Consider the following 18,422-nt stretch of genomic DNA (forward strand, 5'->3'; position numbering starts at 1 on the left):
AAGCTAGTGGTAAAAGTTGAAGAGTGAGTGGAGTAGATAGATGATAGATGAAATGATTTAGTTATGATGTTAAATGATTCATTTCATAAATGGGCCACCTACGTTGTGCTGCTGCTCTACCAAATTCAAACTATTACCCTTCAATAATTATTTTATAAATATATATATATATATTATAAAGTCTTCGAATTTACTCCGAATTTATTCAATAATAATAGTTTGAATGATAAAAAAATTTATACATTTGTTATTTGAATGGTATGTTTTTGAAAACGATATGATAGACCTAATATTGGTGTGATAATAAACATTCGTAACATGCGTCGATGATATTTCACCGTCAAATTTCTTGGTTGGGACCTTACAAAATATGGGCAATATGAAATCACAATAGACCAAGAGCGTGACAATACAATTCCAACGAGAAATGAATGTGTGGGTGGCCTTTGGGAATACTTTTGTCCACATATTTTTGAAGGTTTCTTTAATTCTTTGATTCCAGGTAGGAATAAAGAGCTTTCTCTTTACAGGGGAAATGCATTTGTAAGTTGAACGCAAAAGGCACTGCTTTTGTAAAATAGCCTTTTTAGCTATGCCGGTAAAAGACAATTTGGGTGATAGAATATTACTGTTTCGCTGCTGAAATTGTGGAAATTTTTGGAAGAAACTTCCATGTCTTGATCTAATTAATATTCATTGTGTCAGATTGAGTTTGTTGATAAATTTCCAAAACTACACCGTTTCATATAATTTCAAAAAGTAAGAAATTTGTTGCAGCAGATATATAGATGTTGGGCTGTTAGAATGTGAAGCCAGATCCACTTAAGCCCAACCCAGTAAGACGCCCAAGGCCCGAAGAAATTTCATTTCTAACTGAATTGGATTGGACGATCTCACAAAGGCCAAATACAAGTTCCAACCGAAGTTTGATGAACAAACATTCCCGTCCATTATGTTTGAAAACCAATTTCTCACCCATCTGATAAATTTGTTAAAAAAATGTTAAAATTTTAACAAAAATATTGAAAAGACAAAAACCCTATAATTAAATAATATTGTGCTTCCAAAATTGTATTAAATAATTTTTATATCCCTAATTGATATTAATTTTAATTAAAAATAAAAAATTAATAGTATAAATATAAATAAGGATGTCAATGAATATAATCATAATGTTTAGAGTAAAATATTATTTTTTTATTTAAATTTTGGCTTTATAATAAAAATCTTTAAGGGGTTTTTAGAAACAATAAAACTATGTGTACCAATTTTTGGTACACAATTTGTGTACACAGATGATGTGTCATCATGTGATTAGATATTTTTTTATCATATAGTGACACATGTTTTAAAATCACCTAATTACATGATGACACACCATTGTGTACATGAATTGTGTACCAATAATTGGTACACATAATATTGCTCTTTTAGAAATCTAAAATGGTCTGAAAATAATTTTGAAATTTTGAAATATTGATATATTTCTTAATAATTATAAATATTACAATTACATCTTTAAGAAATGAATAAATTGTAATAAATTAGAGACATAAATATCATGTTTAAATTATTAAGATTATAAATATATTTTTAAAATACTTAGGATAAATATAATAATTTTTAGAATAAGATAGTAGGAAAAACCTATTTACACCTAATAAATTTTGAAAAATAACATTTACACTTTATATTATGATATTTGGACATTAATGATAGAAAATACTTTTTAGCAGTTAAAATTAATAGTTGAACTTCATTAGATGGATAAAAATTAGTGTTTTTAAACTTAAAGGTGTACATTGTTATTTCATCAAACCTTGCAACTGGACGCTCCCAATTTATATTCTACAAACCATACACACTCCATCCCCAAAATTCGAAATTCGCCGAAACACAACAAAAACAACGGCCTTCAATTTGACACAACCGAGGAAGGTTTTTAAGAATGAATCAGCAACAAGGAGATCAAGCAAACGCTCCCTCCTCAGATTCAAACAAGCACACGCTTCACTCAACGGATTACGCTCCCTACCCTAAACTTGATCCAAACGACGTCGCTCCACCTCCGGAGAATTTGTCCAACGTTTCCGTCGGTCCAGCACCTATCAGCGAGACTGCCGCCACCACTATGCCGTCGGAGTCCAATCCCTACGTGTCTCCTTCTCCGGTTTCGTCGTCCTCCACCAAGAGTGAGGACAGTCGGCAATTAAGTATTATTGTGTATAATAATTGTTGAGATTGATTGTTTATGTGTTTATTATTTTATGAAATCGTAGATAAGATGGATTCGGTGAAGGATGCGTTAGGAAAGTTTGGAAAGAAGGCTGTGGAGGTCACGAAGAAGGCTGAGGATCTTGCTGGGAATATGTGGCAACATTGTAAGTCTTTCTCTAATTGTTGAATTTCAAGTGTCGTTTCTTTTCTAATCATCGATGTGTACTGTACCTACCTTTTTTCTTTTTGGTCAAATTTACAGAATTTGGGTTCATTTTATAAGATTAGGTACATTTGGTCTAGAAAAATTGTCTTCACAAGTCTTTTATGGTCGCCACTGCATTTATATCAACCAAACTAAGTTCATGTATGTAGTTGTTCATATATCTTTAATATGTGTTTTAAGTACAATAAAAATTCAGACATGATAGACTAATTTCATATTTGCAATACTTAGAACATGATTCCATACTGAACCTGTGTCTGTCTGAATCAGTGAAAACAGGTCCAAGCTTTGCTGATGCTGCTGTAGGAAGAATTGCACAGGGAACAAAAGTTATTGCAGAAGGTGGATACGAGAAGATTTTTCAACAAAGTTTTGAGATTGTTCCTGAGGAAAAACTTCTAAAGACATATGCATGCTACCTGTCAACATCTACTGGTCCAATAATGGGAGTTTTATATTTGTCCACTGCAAAGCTTGCATTTGGTAGTGACAATCCTTTGTCTTTTAAAGTTGGTGAGCAGACTCAATGGAGCTATTATAAGGTATACAAGCTAGCACCTGCCTTTAAGCTTTAAATATATATGCTCTTTTGTTTTTCCAGCCTGGCCTTGGTTCCATCTGTGCATAGTGTAATGCGTGGCTAAGCAATTATTTTTTACCCTCATGATATCATACATTATGAATTTCCATGCACTATTACTCTGGTAATTGTAGGACTTGTACTGTAAGTATCAGTATTAAAAATATTATTTAAGTAGGATTTCCTCATTATTCCTATGGTTACATAATATGTTTTGTAGCATTTATTCAACCATACCACCTTAGTTCTGTCAATTTAGAGGTGGTAACTCCAACTTTGTGATGATTACGGCACAGTCAACGTCTTTCCATGGTGGTATTCTTGTTCACAGTCACATTAATAGAAAATGAACTTCAATTAAGTGTTTATACTTAAGTGTTCGTAAAATATGGCAGTGTAGTATTTTCTTAGATGTTGAATTGTTGTGTTCCATATTCGGAATCAGGTGGCTTCAGATCATTTTGGTAAATATAAAGCCTTTCTGCAATCAATGTGCTGTATTAACATGTAATTTTTTTTTTCTGCCATTATTTCTTACACTCATGGACAATATCTGGCAAATGAATAATTTTAGTATGATTCATGTTTTAGGATATCTTTTTATTCCCATATGTGGAATTTGATAACTACTCTCTTTGGTTACTTTTCATAATATATGCCTTTTTTCTTTCTTTTTCTCTATAATACTAATTGACACTGTTATGCAATTCTTTCTCTTCTCATATATGCATAGGTTGTTCTTCCCTTAAATAAGCTGAAGGCAGTCAATCCCTCAACAAGCAAAGTCAAACCAGGTGAGAAGTACATCCAGGTTATCTCTATTGACGACCATGAGTTTTGGTTCATGGGTTTTGTGAACTACAATAGTGCTGTGAAAAATCTTCAGGGAGCATTGCAGCATTGTGGCTGATGACTTGCTGAGGCCAAAACTTTTCACCATGTTATATATAGGACATCATATGGCCAACTTTTAATATAGATAAAACATACCATTCAAATTTCGCTAAGATATATCGTATGTTGTCTTGTTTATGAAGTTACTTTGATACATGTTGTGTGTTGAAATTGATTCATTGTAATTTTGTACCTTTGTAATGTACTTGGATTGGTGAAAAACAATAGATTGTGCGCTTCACTTCATTTTACATTTCACCTAGTACTAATTTCTCGAGTTGATAGTTGAGTCCAGACTTGGATTTAAGTCGAGCCAAGTTTGAACTCGTTTAAGCTTGATCTTAGTTCAATTTGAATGGAGTTGAACTTGAATTTAAACTTAAGCTCGTCTCCAAATTGTTCAAATTTGATTCGTTTAAAAAGAATCAAACTCAAGTTCAAGCTCGAGTCAAGTTTGAGCTTGGGTTGGTAATAAAACAATATTATTTTGATACATATTGATCAAAATTTTATTATTTTATTCAATTCATATCGAAATTTTTTACACCTACAAGTTTGGCAAGTCAAATATTTTTAAAACTCAAATTTGAGTTTGACTTTACTTAAATCGAGTTTATTTTAGATTTATTTTAATTAAATTTATATTTAAATTTAAATTTGAATAAATTTAGTTTGCACCTGCCTTTAATTGAGTTATCTCAAATAAGAATCTATTACATCTTCTACTTTTGCAGTGTAAATAACAGCCTCAGCAGGCATTATGTATCAGTTAAAAAAATCTGACATCTGCTGTTGTGCCCAAAAAGACGGAGGATAAAATTTTTAAAATTTGGCAAATCAAATGAGCAATGATTGGAATTCCTCCAGCGGCCTCCCAGTATTGATGATCTCCATGATAAAGGAGTGTATGTGATAAGTTGGCCTTGTATCTAATTTAGTATATTATTTTATTAACTATTATTTTACCTTTATTTTAAAATTTTAAAAGATATATTATCAACCTTTCTGGTTGGTATAAGTATATATTGTTCACTATTTTACTAGTGTACAGTGAAAATCCCAAGGGGGCGGTATACAGGTCTAGGCCCAGTACGGCCTGACAGAGAGACCATAAAAAATGTGATGCCCAATTTTGGGGTGGCCCAAGTAATGTACTACTCCAACACAAAAATTCTAGTAATCTTGATTTACCATGTAGGTTCTGCTCTGATCTATTAGCCCGGCCTGAAAATCGTGTGCAACCAAGTCTTGCATGTCTTATTCCAAGTGGCAGACCAACAAAAGAGCACCATTAAATTATGCGTCTGACTATGCCAGAATGACAGTGAGCATCATTCATTGCCTGGGCCAAACCTTAGAGTAATACTTTCATCATGGCATTATTGAATACATTTCTTTGGATAATAACATTACTGAAACCCCTTTCTTTGCTCCTCCCTTAACAGTTAAGTCGTTTTCTTAGATAATCAAATACCGTAATATTACTAATTTTGCATCTTCATAACTAGAGTAGTCATGGTATAGCCATAATGAATTTTTTACAACCCAATAGTTAATAAAATTGATAAAATATATATTATCATGGGTAAAAATTATGGGTTTAATCACTATACTTCAAATTTATTTGTTCACCTAATATAATCAAAGTCTCAGTCAAAAGAAATAAAAGGGTTTACCTTGAAGGAAAAGAAAGTTATGGTCTCTGGAGGGAAGGGCCATTGAAACAAACGTCTGATATGGTAAAACAGGCTCAAGACAAAGCTATTACCTTACTACTTTGATTAACATTGGTGATTAAAATCATTGTTAAAATATAATTTCCTCTTCAAACCCAGATGAAGGAAATGGGAAATGTGCAATGTGTTGACAGGTGATTTCGATATAACGGCAAAACAAACAACAGTGCTTTCCTCCCAAAATAGCCCCTTACTTCCAATAAGGAATCTATTTATTTTCCCAACAACTACCCTACATCCGTAAAGTCCTCTGACTATACATTATGTTTTAAACAAAAACATCACCTAAAATAATTTCCTCGCAATCACAAATCCCTCCAACCCCAATCCCCACCCACCTACAACATATCTACTATGAACAAATGTGATTATATTTTCATCTTTTCGAAAGATAAAATTTGTGTTTCACAATTAGCATATGATTTTTTTTTTTAATGATCTGGAACTTTGTCCAACTTCGCCAGATGGGTTGTACATTTAATACGTCCTTGATGAGTAGAATACGTAAAATTATCTTTAGGGCAAAGTTAGTAATATTAAAAACTGTTGAAGGTTAACATTCTCTTACTCAGGCTTGTGGGTGTGGAGTCGAGCCCACATGTTCCATAAGGGAAACAGAATAAAAGGCAGGCAACAAGAGACCGAGCTTGAGATCATTTTTCCGACAGATTCAAGTTGTCAAGTTTCCCCAGCATTAACATGTTTAGTTTTTCTACTACAGTCGCTAACTAGCGTTTTCATTCTAAAAAGATGGAGAGGAAATTAATTAAGAAAAATAATCAAAGGAAGACGGAAAGATATAAAGCAATTAATGGAGGAGTAAGAAAGAGTGTGAATACCATAATGGAGTTTCATTTCCATATCCATTTTAAAGAGTTGTCAAGTGTCAAGACAAGAGCTATCCATCCATAGTCATACCTTCATTCACCTCCAAAATAAAATTAGTTGAAAGAAATTAATACGAGAGAGAAAGAGAGAGACAGAAGATAATGACTAAATAAGCTTAAGCGGCGAGATGGAGAGAAACAAGGAGAATGTGACAGATGTTAATGGATGGACACTAAGTTGTGAAGATTTTAATGTCAAACATTACGACCTGGAGAATTAGATTAGGTTTTTTCAAGTCAAAGATCAGAAAGAAATTAGCTAAAATTTGAGCAATGGCGGCCATTATCAGCAAGGATGTGCAAAGAAACACCATCTGCTACACTCATCAGAAAGAAAAGAAACTATAACAAAGAAAAACCCAATTGAAATTGGAAGAAAAAGAAAGAAGAAAGCTAATAATATAACTCCACTAAATTAAGAATACAATTTTCTTTCATCCCCAAGGTTGTTTTTCTCCCTCTAGAAATTAGGGTTTCTTACCAAGAGTGTGCTTGTTGTTATGCATCCAAACCTTAAGCACATGCCTTCTCACGCCAGTCTCAGCACAGAATTGTTCAACAGCAGCCTCATCATGCTTTTGAATTCGCCAACCGAGCCGCTCTGCAAACCCTAGCATTTTTTCCTTCTGTTCAGCTGTGAACTTTGTTCTAAACCTCTTTTTTAATCGACCACTTCCCCCACCACTACTACTCGGATTCGACAATCCTTCATCCTCCCTACTGTAGCCACCGCCTGAGGCTGACGGCAAGGCTAGCGGTCTAGGAGACGTTAGATACAAGTATCCAGCAGGCGGTGGAGGCGCACGATAGTAAGGCGAGAATTGGGGATGGTGAGGGTGTTGATATAAGACTCCAGTGTTTTCTCCTTCAATTTCTTTCCGGTGAAAATTTCGGTGGCAGTTACACGCGGCGCATTTTAAAGCGTCGATGGTGCCGTCCTCGCCAGCCGCCATGAACTCACCACAACCATCAACCGCGTGGCCACCGATGTTCACCGCGTGGTTCTTTTGACACTCTCGATATCTGATCAAGCTTCCGGCTTTTCTAGCTGTTGATGTGCCATCTCCGCTTACCGGTGGAACCGGCATGCCTATTTCTTCTTCTTGCTCGTCGTTCTCCTCAAATTCCATATTATTCTTTGCTTTACCTCTCTCAAACTTTTCTCGATGAGGAAGATCTACATCGCCGTTAGATCAGCGGCAGCTCCAGCACAAGTGATTAAAACCAAAAAAAAACAAAAAGGGATTCGTAATCACTGATGGTATAATACAAAAAACTGTTATGGAAACAAGTGAAAAGTATAAAATTAGCTCAGCAGAGAAGATAAGAATTGGAGGAGAATGTGGCCATCAATTGTTGGACTGCAAAAGAGGAGATGTCTTCCTCCAATCCTTTTCTTATACTTTGTATTTTGTAAAAATTAAGTATTTACAACACAGACAGACAGATGAAGCTGTAAAAAAAGAAACTGAGAATTTAACCTTATGTTAAATTACAGTGAAGTAAAATAGAGAAGAAAATGGAGGAGGGGACGTTACGCCTAGGAACTTGAAGAGAAGAAGAGTCCAAAACAAAAACCAAAATAATAAAGGCAGGATGATATCATTAGCATGAGGAAGTGAAAATAAAGAAAGGAGATTACACCACATTTACAGAAATACAATGGCAGAGTCATGTGATAGCTTAGCTTCCATGAAGGCAGCAGCAGCCCCACGCAAAAGCCAATCCCGGTATAACTGAAACTGACGCAGACTCCTCACCCTCTGCACTTGTGTCACTTTCATGTCAGCTGGCGGGAAACAAACTTCTTTTACCTCATTTTCCAAACTATTTTTTAAAGAACACAAAGGGATTAGATCGAATTGAATTGAAATGTTGGAAATTACGTGTTGCAGGTGTGATTCCGTTCCGTTTTGAGGAGCTAAAGCTTTCTGAATTACGGAGGATTCTTTTATGGTGAGAGAGAGGGGACAGTGATGGTGACTAGACGGGAAAAGAGAGAGTGTGGGTTCGGTGAGGTGGGGTGGTGGAGTGGCGCTGAATCTGACCCTTTGATTTCCATTTCTATTCTTTTTGGCAGCCTTTTTTTTTTATTTTTTTGCTTTTAATTTCAATATATATTCATTCTCATGAATGATAATCAATGGCTACTCCTATGCTACCCTTATTAATAAGGCATTACCATCCCTTAATTGGGCTGTCACATTGTTGTGGGTCCATCACCCTACCATTTTCCATTTAGCTTATATTATACTGATGGATGGGATAGGAATAGTATTGGACCCAGTCCCCACAATTTTTATTTCCTTCCATACGCTATTTAATAAACTTTCGATTAAGGTTATCAAGTTTAGCATGTCATTAATTAATATTCAGAATGTCGATTAATCATACCCCATGTTATCAAATCAGTCTACTCACCATTAGATGTGACAATTTAGGCCATAAAACTAACTATTCAATCCACTTTTCCTTAAGAACAAAGGAACTTTTGGGATAAAAATAAGGCCAAACGACTATTTCCCACCCAAGGTTTAGCGTTTTCTCAAAAGTCCCCCTTTTAACTATGGAAACACCAAACACCCACCCATGACCGGTTAGATTTAACCAAACCCTAACGGTGGTAGGGGTAAAATCATCATTTTGGCTATAATATTAAAAATAAACTAAAATAGAATCTATTTCGCCCCCCTAAACTTTAAAAACTAAAATTTTCCCCCACCCTAAGTTTTAAAAAATGGCAGTTTCACCCTAGGGTTTGGTTTTGAAATCTCCGGCGACCTCTCCGGCTCCGTTGCCGACGACCGCTCCCTCCCGAAGCAACCTCTCCTTCCGGCGATCTCTTTCCTCCCATTTGGAGGTCCGATCGACGCCCGGAGACGTCGTGGGAGACGAAGCCGACGTCGTCGTCTTCGTCTGGGAAGACGATCGTCTTCCCAGAAGAAGACCTCTGGGAAGACGACCGTCTTCCCAGACGAGGACGACGGCGTCGGCTTCGTCTGGGAAGACGAAGAACTTCGTCTTCCCGAAGAAGTCTTCGTCTCCCACGACGTCTCCGGGCGTCGATCGGACCTCCAAATGGGAGGAAAGAGATCGCCGGAAGGAGAGGTTGCTTCGGGAGGGAGCGGCCGTCGGCAACGGAGCCGGAGAGGTCGCCGGAGATTTCAAAACCAAACCCTAGGGTGAAACTGCCATTTTTTAAAACTTAGGCGGGGGGAAAATTTCAGTTTTTAAAGTTTAGGGGAGCAAAAGGAGATAAAATTTTCAGCCGTTAGGGTTTGGTTAAATCTAACCGGCCATGGGTGGGTGTTTGGTGTTTCCATAGTTAAAGGGGGGACTTTTGAGAAAACGCTAAACCTTGGGTGGGAAATAGTCGTTTGGCCTAAAAATAAGGCCAAACGACTATTTTTTCATAAACTATGTTGAATTCTCAAAATTTTTCTTATTAACTATGAAAATATCGTTTATCTACCTATCAATAGTTAAAATTAACGGTAGTGAGGGTAAATCGTCACTTTATATTTAATATTAAAAATAAACTTAAAATGATTTCATTTCCCCCTCCTAAATTTAAAAAACTAACTTTTCTCCCCTAGGCCAAGTTTGAAAAAATCACATTTCCCCCCCCTATGGTTTAGTTTCCAAACCCCTTCACTTTCTCCAGCGTCATCGCCGACCGTCTCTCCCTCCCAACTGTTTCTCTTCCATCGACGACCCTCCTCAACTCCACGCCAACCCATCCAACGTCGAGAAAAGTCATCTGGGAAGAGAAATCGTATTCCCAGACGAAGACGAGACGACTCATCGTCCTTTAGAAAGACGAGTCGTCTTCATCTGGGAAGACAATTTCTCTTCCCAGACGACTTCTCTCGGCGTCGGATGAGTTGGGGTAGAGTTGAGGAGGGTTGTCGGTGGAAGAGAAACGGTTGGGAGGGAGAGACGGTCGGCGATGACGCTGGAGAAAGTGAAGGGGTTTGGAAACTAAACCCTAGGAGGGGAATGTGATCTTTTCAAACTTAACTTAGGGGAGAAAAGTTAGTTTTTAAACCTTTTGGGAGGGGGGGGGGCAGAATGAGATTAAATTTTCAGGGGTTAGAGTTCCATTAAATTTAACCGGCTATGGGTGGGTAAACGATATTTTCATAGTTAATGGGGGAATCTTTGAGAATTCAGCATAGTTTAGGTGGGAAATAGTCGTTTCGCCTACAAATAATTACAATTTTTATAATTGAAAATAAGAATAAATATATTTTCTATTTATTTAATCTTTAATCTATTTTCTTATTTACATATTTTCTAAATCTTTATATATTCAATTATCCTTATAAATTTTAAAATATTATAAATTTATTCTCATATTTAATTAATATTTAATTATTTTTTTAGTGAGAATAAAAAGAAAAAAATGTAGAGAAATTTTCTAGTAAGGATGGGGAAAGGAAGAGAAGAAAAATTTTCTTTGTAGAGAGGACAATAGGATTTTTTGTCATTCTCGTATTAGGGATAAGACAGAGATGAAAAACGGTTATCCTTGCAAAGATAAGAATGTGGGCAAAAATTAAAATATTTAACTTCTATTTGATCCGTTGCCATATTTATACATAATTGGGTTAGGTTAAGCCCAAACTTGACTACTATTTTTCCTAAAAAATGAAACAAAAATCATATTGTTTTGATTGGGCCAAATCTTGTAGCCCATAGAAGAAGATTCGCAATTCGCATGCATGTATTTATCACTGCAAGGTCCAACTACTGATTCAGTCAAATTCTTAAATCAAACCTGACTTTAGAAGCAATGCAATATTGTTTATAAAAATTGAATTTGATATGACATAAAGCTTTTTGGTCTAAGATGAGGCATTTTCTTGAGGTTGAAAGCAAAACAACTAGTTTTGACTTGTAAATAAATTAAAGTTTTATGGGGAGAGGCTTGTAAGTAATTGGACCCTAGTAAGCTGGAGTGTAGGACAGTAGGATGACCATGTTTGTAGAACATGTCAGAATGCTGTCACAATCCGATGAGTTGAGATCCATAATCATGTATTGAATTGTTAAAACGAAAAAGTGCAGTTGAACTACCAAGCAATAGACCAGACAGAACCACAAGTCGTGTGATGCCGAGGAGTAAGATCTTGGTTAGGTTTTCATGTGCTCATGGGTCCATCCTACACCCATTTTGGTGCTACACCCAAATCCAACCCTTTACTGCAAAAACAAATAAAGCTGTTTATTTATCAGCAACACCCTCAACCAACTACAACGGAATTAGGTAAATGGGTCCAAATCAGGCCGGAGGGATAAAGCAAACATAAAACTTTATTAAGGTAAATCAAGAGTTTAATCCGTAAAAACTTAAACTCTTATTTTTATATTTAAAATTTTATTCTTTTGTCACTTAACCTATACGAAACTTTAACTTTAAACTTCCTTTGAAGTCTTGATAGATAGATTTTGACAAAATGTGTTGTACAAGTCATTGTATTCCATTGCGTAAAAAGATTTTAGATAGACCAGCAATTGCTTTCAAATCAATTTTAGAGGATTTAGTTTTATTTTTCCGCTCTGAAAATCAAACAGATGCCATTGGAGCAGTGCTCAATCTGTTGACAAAATTATCTCAAATTTTACGGAGATGGAAGGGAAATGAATAAATTTTGGAAAGGAGGAGGAGGTAAAATACAAAGGAATGAAGTATCATTTAATGACGTGGGACACAACCAACCTCTAGACACCGCATAGGAAGAAATCATTCAGAGCTCTCCATGGCATCCAAGACTTCTGATGTGTCCTCCTAAATTACAAACCAGAATAACTATTTTCCATCCATAATTTATTGTAATAACACTTTTCCCCCTAAACATTTTGAAAACAACTTTTTTTTACTAGTTACCCAAAGGGATGGATACGAACCAAACTGAATCGAGCCCGAACATCCTTTGACTTGAGTTCTGTTCAAATTCATTGAGCCAATATTAAGGGTGGTTCAAGTTTGACTCCAATAAAAATAATTCAGTTCGTGTTTGGTTTAAATTTATTATCCAAATTCATGACCCAAATATGTGACTCAAATTTGTGATTCATTGACAAAACGATATCGTTTAACTATTATTTAACATAATTTGAATCTAATTATGAGTCAAGTTTGAATCGAATTGAACCATCTATATAATTCATAAGTCAAACTGAGTCGAACTTTTTATAGCTTAAGTTCAACTTGATTTTAAAACGAATTGAACCTTTTAACTTTAGCTCGGTTCATATTTAAAGTAAACAAATTTGAATCGAGCCAAATCAAATCGAGTTAGCTTTTGAATCCAAGTCAGCTCGGTTCAGGTTCAACCCTAATTACCCAATTTTGATTCATTTTTTTTTTTACCTTCAAAATTAAAACTATAAAAGAATTTTCTCTACTTATTTTAAGTCTTACATATAATTATATATTTTTTATTTTTTTTCCTCTTTATTTCTTCCTCACCACCCCGTTCTATTATGGCCCCGACCCCTTTCCCCTCACATTCTTTCTTCTTTGTCAAAAAATAAAAATAACCCATCAACAACAAATCTTTAACCCCTCCTAACTGTTTGGTTCTCTAACTCAAAAACAAAAAACAAATCGAATTTGAATATCTATCCAATTGTTAGACTTTTAGATTTGATTCCAACTATCCCATTCAAATCGAGTATCCCTTCTAGATTTTAGTTAGCTATCCGCTATAGACATTGACACCTAATTCAATTTTAAACTAAGAGAAAGATACAACATTTGTTCCAAACTACTATTAGTCACTCTTTATGCGAGAAATGACAAAACCCTAAATCTTCTTAAATCATTTTTTCATCAATAAACAAATCAATTTTTAATAATAAAACACAACATTCATTATAAAAAAATCTTCAACCTTAACCTGAACAGGAAAACACTAACCTTTCACTATTAACATGACAACAATTAAAAAAACTCTCAAATAAAAGCATCAAACACTTTCATACTAATTTTTGAATCTATTTTTAACAAAATTTGATTAGTAGACAATTAATTTTTGGTTCAAAATTCTTAGACTTCATTAGGTGCTCAGTTTGAACATAAATCAATTTCAATCAAAATCTTTTTTTAAATATCGGGACAAATTCATCCAATCCCATTTTATTGGCTATAACTATAGAAAACCCTAGAGTATTGGCTAATCTCATATAAAACCTCTCAAATAAGATTATTTTAATTAATTATCCTTATAGAAGAATTTGACCAATCAATAACATGTTTAGTCATTTTATAAATTTGATTTAGATTCAAATTAAAGCCCTGAATTTGTGTTTACATTGATGAACCAATTGGGACGGGAGAAACAATACAAAAAAATTAAAGCCAAAAGATTATATATGATAGGATACAAAGGTAGATGCTAATTGGATCGTCATTTATGTGTAGTTACGTACTTAATTTTGCAAGAATTATTATGAGGGAGAAATAATAAACCGGCGAGCAAATAAGAAACAAAGTTGTGCCGTCAGTCATTTTCCATCATCATCTTAAAGCTTTTCAGTATTTATTCGTTGGACCATGTCAAATTATTGGCATGCATGGATGTATCTAGAGATATAGGAAAAGTATCAAATTGGAGACAATTAATTTAGTGGTTATTATTAGGCCAAAGGACTTGTTTTGTTCCCACCCAAGGTTTACCCTTTTTCTCAATTTTTCATCAACTAACTTTCAAAAACTTAAATATCTATCTATCATTGTTAAGGTTAATAAAATTTGTTGGTTTTAAAATTTCGTCTATTTTTTTTCCTCAAAACCGTAAAAACTAATAATTTTTTTTATACTAAATTTTAAAAAATATAAATTTTCCCCTAAGGTTTATTTTTCATTCTCTAGCCGCTCCCTTTAGTGGCTTCTTCGACAATCTCTTCTTATGGATATTTTCTCTTCCTCCAACGGTCTCTTTCTCTCTATCTCTCTCTCTCTAGTCGATTATCCAGACTTGAGAAAGATAAGATTTTGCCTTGTCTTCGTCAAGTCAGACGATCGACTAGAGGGAGAGATAAGGAGAGAGAGAGAACGTTGGAGAAGGCACTAGAGAGAGTAACCGAAAAATGAAAAAAAAAAATTCGAGAGGGAAATTGTTATTTTTTAAAACTTGATATGAGAAGAAATTATTAGTTTTTAGGGTTTAAAAAAGAAAATGAGATAAAATTTTAATTATTTTTAATATTACTAATTAAATGATAATTTTATTTTTAAAAATAATATATTTAGTAACTAACACATAAATATTTGAACTTTCAGGGAGTGAAAATGGTACAGTATAAACCTTGGGTGGAAAAAATGTTTTGTCGTATTTAATAATTGTAAAAGTGATTGATAGAAAATATATGTAACATCAACCATAACACAACCAAAGTTTGTTTGATTATGACGGGTGCGGTAGATATTGATCAATAACATTTTTTCACCTGCATCACAACCCATGTGCAGGCTTAATTTTTGGATGTCTGAAAAAGATTTGCATACGTCCGTACACTTTTAATCAATAGAGCTAAGTTTTCTATATCAAAATTTGATTTTAGATGAAAAGATATGATCTATACATTCAAAAATTAAAACATGGTAATTCGGCCAAACTAGGGTGACAAAAATTAAATCACCAAGACATATAGTAACTCATGTGTACTTTAGAACAAGCACATTATGTGGGATGTGAAATAGGAATGGTCATTTTGGAATCCCATCAACTCGCATGTTGTTTCACATATGACTCTTCTATTTTACAAGATTTCAGTGGAAGTTGTATAGTTTTCTTCTTGCAAACACACTGAATCGTGTTGCTGCAGAGTAAATTTGTTAAAAAGCAGAAGAAGCCCAATAAACTTTTGAAGGAGCCCAATAAACACTTAATAAATTAACAGGATCCATACTCTTAAGAGAGTGCAAGGGATAATTTTTGTTTGCAAAAAGTTCGAAGGACTCATGATTTTGCTTATAGTAAGATTAAACCCAGTTTTTATAAATGTTTCATCTCAAAAAAAAAAAAAAAAGCTATAGTGTACCCCATGATTTTAAAAACATAATCGAACTAGTCAATTCGACATATTAAACTGTGAAAACCATTTTTAAAGTTTGATTAGGTCGAACAGTTCAATAGGGTAGATCTAAAATTTGTATAAACATTGCAATTGGATCAACAGCTTGATTTAAATACAAAGTCATGACATGACAAGCTAGGTTGCCCAAGGTCAGTCAACCGCTATACAGAGCATTCAAAAAGCAAATGCGAATTAGAATAGACCACCACGAACAACTGCCGTGAAGAATGGTTTTGGAACCAGAGGCTAAGCACAGCTTATTTGTTTTGCCTGGTCAACTTATTCTGATACTTCCATTTTCATCATTAAACCTTTTGGAAAAGTTACCCAATTTTAAGAAATCCCACTTTCTAAGCTCTTTCTCAAGGAATACATATATACACAACTTTTCCCATCTGGAATTAATTATCATCCATATTAATTGGGGAATGAAATATTCTGGCTGAAAAACAACTCAGGAATCTAATCTCAGATATATCACTCATCGGATTGAGAAGCATATTTTATGTAGTTTGGATTTGACCTACTCACATAACCATGTTGTGCCAACAGTTTATTCATTAATTAATTCACTGAGCGCCAAGTTAGAATTTTTTTTTTTAGTTATTGCTAACATTAATTGTAATTTCTGAATACTCTAACAACAGTTTTATGGTTTATTAGATATATCATGGAGGGTTCATTAAGTTATTATATATTAGTTAAATCTCACTTCCAAACTAATATAATATAGTTTTTTTATTGAAAATTGTCATTTAAGAAGTTTAAACAGTGAAAGACCAATCACTCCGATTATTTTACAATTTCAAATTACATGACGTTCTAAGAATTTAACTTAGTGTTTCATAAGTTACCAGTAAATCATATGAAATTAGAGTAGCAAGATTTTATTTGTTTATGCAAAATAAATCTAACACACCAATGATATCCATAGAGTAATAAGTAGTAGTGAAATCCCATTATTAGGCTTAAGCTATATTGAAGTTTTTTTTTTTTTTTGGACAAATTAATGGCGACATTTTGTTTAGAAGGGACTGTATATATTTTCTTATCTCTCTGGGAATTCTTGGGGACGAAATTTCCCACAAGAAAACAAAAGCCATAAGCATGTGCATGTGCATGTGCGTGATGATCGATGTGGATATGCATTTTAGCTTGAAACCTCATCCAGAAGCTTATATCTCCTTACCTTATTCCTGTACAGTGGTTTTGTGATTACTCTATTATTTGTTATCTCCTCTGACCTTGTTCTCCTCAGCTTCTCTTCCAAAGCTCCATTTGTTATTATCCTTTTCCGGGTCGACGGCGATCTCTCCGGTGAGTTTTGTTTCTTTATGGGCTTTTTTATTTGTAACTGCAAATTGCTTCTCTGGGTTGCTTTCAAACCTCCATGATTGACACTGTTGCTGTTCCTTCTCTTGTTCTTGCTATCTTCGCTGTTGGTTTTGTTACTTGATGAAGAATTTGAAGAATTCTGTGACTTTTCTTTGTCCTCCTTTTGGCTCAAACACCAATTGCATATTTCGTATGATTCAGCTTTCGGATACAGATTGCTGCAGTATCTGTAAAGAAATTGAATCAATAACATCGATCAATGAAAGGAAACACAAGAAGAACATCCAGCTGATTAAAAACATACCTGTGTTGAGATCTGAATTGGCAAATCTTGCAGCGGAAAAGCTCGTTAGACAGACCAAAATCTCCACACATGCAGCACTCGGGGGCCGACTGTGAATCTCTTGATGTTGCAGAAATATTACCTTCTTTGTTTGCTGTCATATTGTTTCATAGGAAAGAAGAGGAGAAAAGAGAGAGAGAAAGAGAAATGATCAGTCGGACGGCTACACAAGGGGTAAAAAATTTAGTTGAAGCTCGAATATATATTAGGTGGCCATTTAATTAATTGAATAAAAAAAGAGGGATATCAATTTCATTGTCGCATGTATGAAGAGACTTGTTTATACCAAGGAAGACATTATGGTGGGCCTAAAATAAATTCTTTTTTTCTTTTTCTTTTTTATTAATTAAAAAAAAAAAAGAATGGTAGATGGAAGAATATGAAATATATAAATATATATTTATTATGTTATAAATACGAACCACACATGTATTGGAGATTCTATTCTATGTAGATGTTAACTAAACTTGAAAACGAGTTACTTGCCACATCACGCAAAGAATCATGCCCATCTCTCACATGTATGAGAGGTGTTATCATGAATCCAGATTTTGATCCATTTTAATGTAATGAATTTGTAAGATTAATTTTACATGATCAATATAAAACCATACAATATTAATTCTATCGGACCTATACATATAGTATAAAATAATGAATTTTTTTTTTTAAATCTACAAAATAGAATATAAAATAATAAATTAAAATTCTTTAGGATGATAAAAATACTTGAAACACTATTATACAATTTAAATCTGTAGACTTTTTTCAATAACTTATATCAAAATGATTTATCTTCTATTTCTGAAACTTTATAACAACTTTCAATAAGTAAAGTTATATTATAATGATTTTAGAATAAAGACTTAATTAATATATAATAAGTTATTGAACTCTTTTAAATATCTAATAAACATTAAAACTCATACTAATGTTATTATCTATCCAAATTGTAACGATCACTTAAACATATGGGATATTTGATTACTCAATTTTATTTAACTAAAATTATAATTAATGTTATGACATGTTTGAAATTATTTTAATATGAATTAATAAACAAAATTTTTATTATTTTTTAATTATCTGGATGTAGGTGGCAGTTGGGCATTGGTGA

General features: G+C 33.8%; 3 protein-coding genes across 7 annotated transcripts; 1 reads left to right on the plus strand and 2 right to left on the minus strand.

Annotated features, from left to right (window-relative positions):
* Positions 1-1,826: 1,826 nt before the first annotated feature.
* LOC123202693 (GEM-like protein 1) lies at positions 1,827-4,163 on the plus strand. 2 transcript variants are annotated; one of them, XM_044618724.1, is made up of 4 exons: positions 1,827-2,192; positions 2,271-2,381; positions 2,714-2,985; positions 3,757-4,163. In XM_044618724.1, the coding sequence occupies exons 1-4, from the start codon at positions 1,949-1,951 to the stop codon at positions 3,931-3,933; spliced, it is 804 nt and encodes a 267-aa protein (XP_044474659.1). In that variant the 5' UTR covers positions 1,827-1,948; the 3' UTR covers positions 3,934-4,163. The 2 variants fall into 2 exon arrangements, with proteins under 2 accessions (XP_044474659.1, XP_044474660.1); XM_044618725.1 differs by having other exon boundaries at positions 2,280-2,381.
* Positions 4,164-5,778: 1,615 nt separating this feature from the next.
* LOC123203295 (zinc-finger homeodomain protein 2) lies at positions 5,779-8,513 on the minus strand. Of its 4 annotated transcripts, none has more exons than XR_006499270.1 (3): positions 7,022-8,513; positions 6,493-6,571; positions 5,779-6,395 (listed from the first exon to the last, which is right to left on the minus strand). XR_006499270.1 is itself a non-coding variant. In XM_044619615.1 (2 exons), the coding sequence occupies exons 1-2, from the start codon at positions 7,668-7,670 to the stop codon at positions 6,574-6,576; spliced, it is 657 nt and encodes a 218-aa protein (XP_044475550.1). In that variant the 5' UTR covers positions 7,671-8,509; the 3' UTR covers positions 5,779-6,573. The 4 variants fall into 4 exon arrangements, 2 of the variants coding, with proteins under 2 accessions (XP_044475550.1, XP_044475549.1); XR_006499271.1 differs by having other exon boundaries at positions 6,493-6,581; positions 7,022-8,509; XM_044619615.1 differs by having other exon boundaries at positions 5,779-6,581; positions 7,022-8,509.
* Positions 8,514-16,645: 8,132 nt separating this feature from the next.
* Positions 16,646-17,529, minus strand: LOC123203296. Its single transcript, XM_044619616.1, has 2 exons — positions 17,267-17,529; positions 16,646-17,189 (listed from the first exon to the last, which is right to left on the minus strand). Exons 1-2 carry the CDS (start codon positions 17,404-17,406, stop codon positions 16,778-16,780), a joined length of 552 nt encoding a protein of 183 aa, XP_044475551.1. The 5' UTR covers positions 17,407-17,529; the 3' UTR covers positions 16,646-16,777.
* Between the last annotated feature and the right edge of the window lie 893 nt (positions 17,530-18,422).

Source organism: Mangifera indica, chromosome 19 (genome assembly GCF_011075055.1).
Source record: "Mangifera indica cultivar Alphonso chromosome 19, CATAS_Mindica_2.1, whole genome shotgun sequence".
Lineage (NCBI taxonomy): Eukaryota > Viridiplantae > Streptophyta > Magnoliopsida > Sapindales > Anacardiaceae > Mangifera > Mangifera indica.

What these genes read in the sequence shown, in the direction of transcription:
- LOC123202693 (XM_044618724.1), top strand. Translation starts at nt 1,949, where the DNA reads ATGAATCAGCAACAAGGAGATCAAGCAAACGCTCCCTCCTCAGATTCA. An exon ending in TTCGTCGTCCTCCACCAAGA is followed by an intron (nt 2,193 to 2,270) that starts GTGAGGACAGTC and finishes TATTATTTTATG; the next exon opens with AAATCGTAGATAAGATGGAT. An exon ending in TGGGAATATGTGGCAACATT is followed by an intron (nt 2,382 to 2,713) that starts GTAAGTCTTTCT and finishes TGTCTGAATCAG; the next exon opens with TGAAAACAGGTCCAAGCTTT.
- LOC123203295 (XM_044619614.1), bottom strand. Translation starts at nt 7,670, where the DNA reads ATGGAATTTGAGGAGAACGACGAGCAAGAAGAAGAAATAGGCATGCCG.
- LOC123203296 (XM_044619616.1), bottom strand. Translation starts at nt 17,406, where the DNA reads ATGACAGCAAACAAAGAAGGTAATATTTCTGCAACATCAAGAGATTCA. An exon ending in CAATTCAGATCTCAACACAG is followed by an intron (nt 17,190 to 17,266) that starts GTATGTTTTTAA and finishes ATTTCTTTACAG; the next exon opens with ATACTGCAGCAATCTGTATC.